Source organism: Silene latifolia, unplaced genomic scaffold (genome assembly GCF_048544455.1).
Source record: "Silene latifolia isolate original U9 population unplaced genomic scaffold, ASM4854445v1 scaffold_620, whole genome shotgun sequence".
NCBI classification, from domain to species: domain Eukaryota; kingdom Viridiplantae; phylum Streptophyta; class Magnoliopsida; order Caryophyllales; family Caryophyllaceae; genus Silene; species Silene latifolia.
The window spans coordinates 2,464-6,907 of record NW_027413529.1 but is presented as its reverse complement, the minus strand read 5'-3'; the positions used below and the strand labels follow the sequence as shown (position 1 = coordinate 6,907).

The 4,444-nt window shown below is 35.0% G+C and overlaps 1 protein-coding gene across 1 annotated transcript; it reads right to left on the bottom strand.

Annotated features, from left to right (window-relative positions):
- Positions 1-1,513: 1,513 nt before the first annotated feature.
- LOC141639927 (putative mitochondrial protein AtMg00860) lies at positions 1,514-2,476 on the bottom strand (the record flags this gene model as incomplete). Its single annotated transcript, XM_074448901.1, has 3 exons — positions 1,514-1,884; positions 1,928-2,042; positions 2,309-2,476. Coding segments are annotated over 3 exons (654 nt in total), but the record flags the coding sequence as incomplete, so codon positions are not given.
- Between the last annotated feature and the right edge of the window lie 1,968 nt (positions 2,477-4,444).

Sequence of the window (4,444 nt, the reverse complement as noted above, 5' to 3'; positions counted from 1 at the left end):
GTGGTTAAACAACCGTCCTATCTCTCGATCTAATGGGTCAGTCACATCCTAAACATTCAACTAGTCGTGTGCACTCGATTTGTCGAATAAAGAATTAAAACAATTAAAACGAAGGTAAAACCTCACGTGGTCGGGCCGATCGACCAGGCATGGCAGTCGATCGACTGACACGCGATTCAGGCTGTGTTCATTCTACGCCGCCTACACTATAATTCCCCTACATCATAGCATGAATAATTTAGCTACTCATACTAAGAATGATAACAACAATAAGATTGATGAAATCAACAGAAGAATTCATAATTAAAACTACGGAACAAAAGGCTAGCATAAAACGATAATTATGGTTTCGGGAACTAACTAACAATTCTATATCTATGAATGCAAATAAAGAAATAAACTGGAATAAGAAGAATACCAAAATCGCAGAAGAATTGTAACGGAATGATTGAAAGTACGAACGAAAATCCAATGCAAACCAATATTCCAAACCCTAATTATTGTCTAAAGAACTTAATGTAAAACTGGATAATAATTCGATGATGATTCTGATGTTTCTAGGTTACGTTATATAGCAAACCAACGTAACTTTTATTTCCAAAACCTAAAAATAATGGGCTTGCTTTTCCTCGATCTTTTAATTCTCGTCTGAAGTAGTGGTGTGGTCGATCGACTAAGCAGGGCGGTCGATCGACTGACTAGCAGTGTATAGTAGCCTCTGGATCCCGTGAGTTGGTCGATCGACTAAGGGTACTGGTCGATCGACTGCTTTAGCTGGTACTTGACTTCTATGATCTCGTGGATTTGTCTTTCGGGCCTTGAAATGCGCACCAAGCTCGTTCCTTAAGTGAATACTCCACGTCAAAATGCAATGCAGGATACTCGGGGACGGATTTAGCTCATTTTCCGTTGAATTCTTCACATTTCTGCAATAATGTACAAAAACACGAAAGTAGACGGAAATAGGGGAAATGGTAGCTTAAACTACACAAATGAGCTCTGAAATGCGTGTAAAATGAGGTATAAAACATGATATAAAAGACACGCATCAGATATAAACCAACTCAATCCTATCACAACAATAATTGCTTGCTTATAATTTGAGAATATGTTTGTATGATCAATTCCCATGAATCCCCTATGAACCCATGACACCCTAGTGCTTTTAATCAATTGTTTACATATCATTTTAGTTACCTTGCTTGTTTATTTACATTGTCATTTAGTTTAGTGATCTTCTTATCTCAACCCAAATTGTGACTCCCTTATACACCACTAATTGCAATCGAAAATCCTACATCAATACCCGTCCCTTGGGATCCGACCTTTACTTACCTCTTTACTAATGGTAGAGTGGTTTGTGAAGTTATAAATATTTTTTTGGTCTAGGTGCTCCTAACGACAAGTAACCGAAAAATATAGTCCGACCAAAGCTTCATGGTCAGAATGCAACACAAATGGTTTTGGTTTCAAATAATGACTCAAATGCATGACTGCCCTGATAATTGCATACAATTCTTTGTCATATGTTGAATATTTCAATTTAGCTCCATTCAATTTCTCACTGAAATAAGCTACAGGTTTTTGACCTTGGATCGGGACTGCACCAATGCCCACACCACTGGCATCACACTCCACTTCAAAGAGTTGATCAAAGTCTGGTAATTTCAGGATAGGAGTTTCACACATTAAATTTTTAATCTTCTCAAAGGACTGTTGAGCACTCTCAGTCCAATGGAATTCTCCCTTCTTCATACACTTAATGATTGGAGCAACAACTGAGTTGAAGTTCTTGATAAATCTTCTATAAAATGAAGCCAATCCATGGAACCCCCTCACCTCAGTAATTGTTTTAGGCGTTGGCCATGATTGAATAGTTGCAACCTTTTTCCGATCAACTGTAATGCCCCTCCCAAAAACAATTTACCCCAGAAACCACTTCTTCAACCAGAAAAGTGTACTTCTTCAGCTTGCCAAACAGCTTTTGTTCCCTGAGGATCCTGAACACAGCTTTAAGGTGTTTTAGGTGTTCACTTCTGCTGCTGCTTTAAACCAAGATGTCATCAAAGTAAATCACTACAAACTTGCCTAAAAATGGCCTGAGCACCTCAGTCATCAATCTCATAAAGGTGCTTAGTGCATTAGAAAGACCAAATGGCATCACAAGCCATTCATACAATCCATGTTTAGTTTTGAAAGCGATTTTTCACTCATCTCCCTCTCTTATCCTTACTTGGTGGTACCCTTGCCTGGGATCAATCTTAGAAAAGATCATGGCACCACTAAGCTATCTAACATGTCATCTAACCTTGGGATTGGAAACTTGTACTTGACAGTAATGTTATTGATGGCCCTGCTATCAGTACACGTTCTCCATGTCCCATCCTTCTTTGGAACAAGTAGAGCATGGACTGCACATGGACTGAGGGATTCCCTGACAAATCCTTTGATCATAAATTCCTTAATTTGACTCTCACTACAACAAATTTGTTCAGCAAAGTAAAAGATGTTAATAATTCAATCAAAATACAGATGGCTAGACTCACCTGAATTATGCATTAGCTAGGATTCGGTTTATGAAGAAATGATTAAACATCAGAGGACAAAGACATTGCTTATCTCAGAAGGTCACCTGCATCCAAATTTGCTTACATTAGTGACTAGACAAATTTAGAACAATGTGAGACATAATTTAAAAGTAGTGTCATGTTTCAAAACTCATTATGCAAAAAAATTCTCATAAAAAATTAGTGCATCAGTTGACAATTTATCAACATTCGCATAGTCTATCAACCATCACCCAAACAAGTGATATTACATCAGACATTTAGTTATAATAGCATTTGAGTTAGTGAGTAAAACCAAAACCCAAGCTTAAATATTCTCACTTTCAAACAATGAGAAAGACTCTAAGAAATGTAATTCTTATATGCAGTTCATAAATTTCATGAGAGGACAAAATAGAATAATGTTTACGCACATGATTCATGAGTCTTCGTAGAACTTCCTTTTTTTTAATTTGCTTTTAGATTCTCATTTTTGTCAGGTAGATTGTTGCACTATGAAGCATATGATATTAGTCTTGAATTTACCAACAAATATTAGGACATAAATCTCTATCACTTATTATGATAATTATGATAATCTCACGTTGCAATCACAACAAACCAAAAAAACATTAGTAGATGAGACTATTGAACAAGAGATATATATATACCTACAACTAACTCAAAAGGTTCATCATTGGTGGTTCAACAAGACGATGATCTTATTCTTTGTAGTAAGATAATAATTCATGAATTACTTAACCTAAAATCATTTTGGACAAGGAAACAAATATAAAAATAAATCACGAGAAAAATGGAAGTAAAGATAGGAGGTTTGTAAGGGCTAATGAATAAATAAAGTATTTTTCAAGACAAAATCACTACCCCTTTATCATTTGTCCTCTCCATTACCAGGAGACAAATACACAACCATACGAGGAGGTTTGTAAGGGATAATAAATAAGTAGAGTATTCTTGAAGTCTCTTATGAACATGAAAGTAGTATTCCAAAATAATAATTGAAATACGACCATGAACAAAGAATTACAATGCACCAATGATTAACAAACCAATGATTGACAAACTAATTAATATTGTTTTTGCCAATTACATTGGTGACTTAATACTTCATACTTCATGAAGATACTATTTTAATGTATGGAGCAAATTGCTCATGGCCGCCAAACTAACACAAGTATACCACAAGGAGACTAATAATTATTCACTTTGGAGTTTATGGCATTACGTAGTTAATGACTACAAAAATTTCAATACAAAAAGATAAAATCGAACCCATAAAAGCAAGTTAATGATAAAGAGAACTAGGTCAACTAGAAGGTCATTTGCCCTACTAAATAGAAAAGCTATAAAAGTAAATAATATGCAAGATTGAACTATAAAGATGAGCAGATGAAAAATAATTGATACTCCCTCCGTCCCAATCATTTGTTTACCTTTGATTAAAATAATACTCACAAAGAATAAAAAAGGTAAAAAAATGTGTGGGACGGAGGAGTATTTTTTCTTGAATATGAGATATGACATACTAGAAATTACTACTACCATAAAAATTAGAAATCTCGTAATGGAAAAGTTAGAAATCCTAGAAGTTATTTTGTTTAAGACCATGCTACGTAAAGGCAAGACGTTGCAAGCTTTTAAGGTTTTGGAGTAAGAAATTACTACAGTTTACATCTCCATTTCAATCAGTTGTTTATGTTTGCCCCAAATTAAAAGCAACGTAAACTAAGAATAGACTTATATATACTTGATCACGCTTGCATCCACTTAGTTTGTCAATATGAGTAGCTTCCATTCATACACATCGCATCTTGTTTTTAAATATTTGCTTTGAGGGTCTAAATGTGGAGGAGATATGTTGACAATGATGATAATTT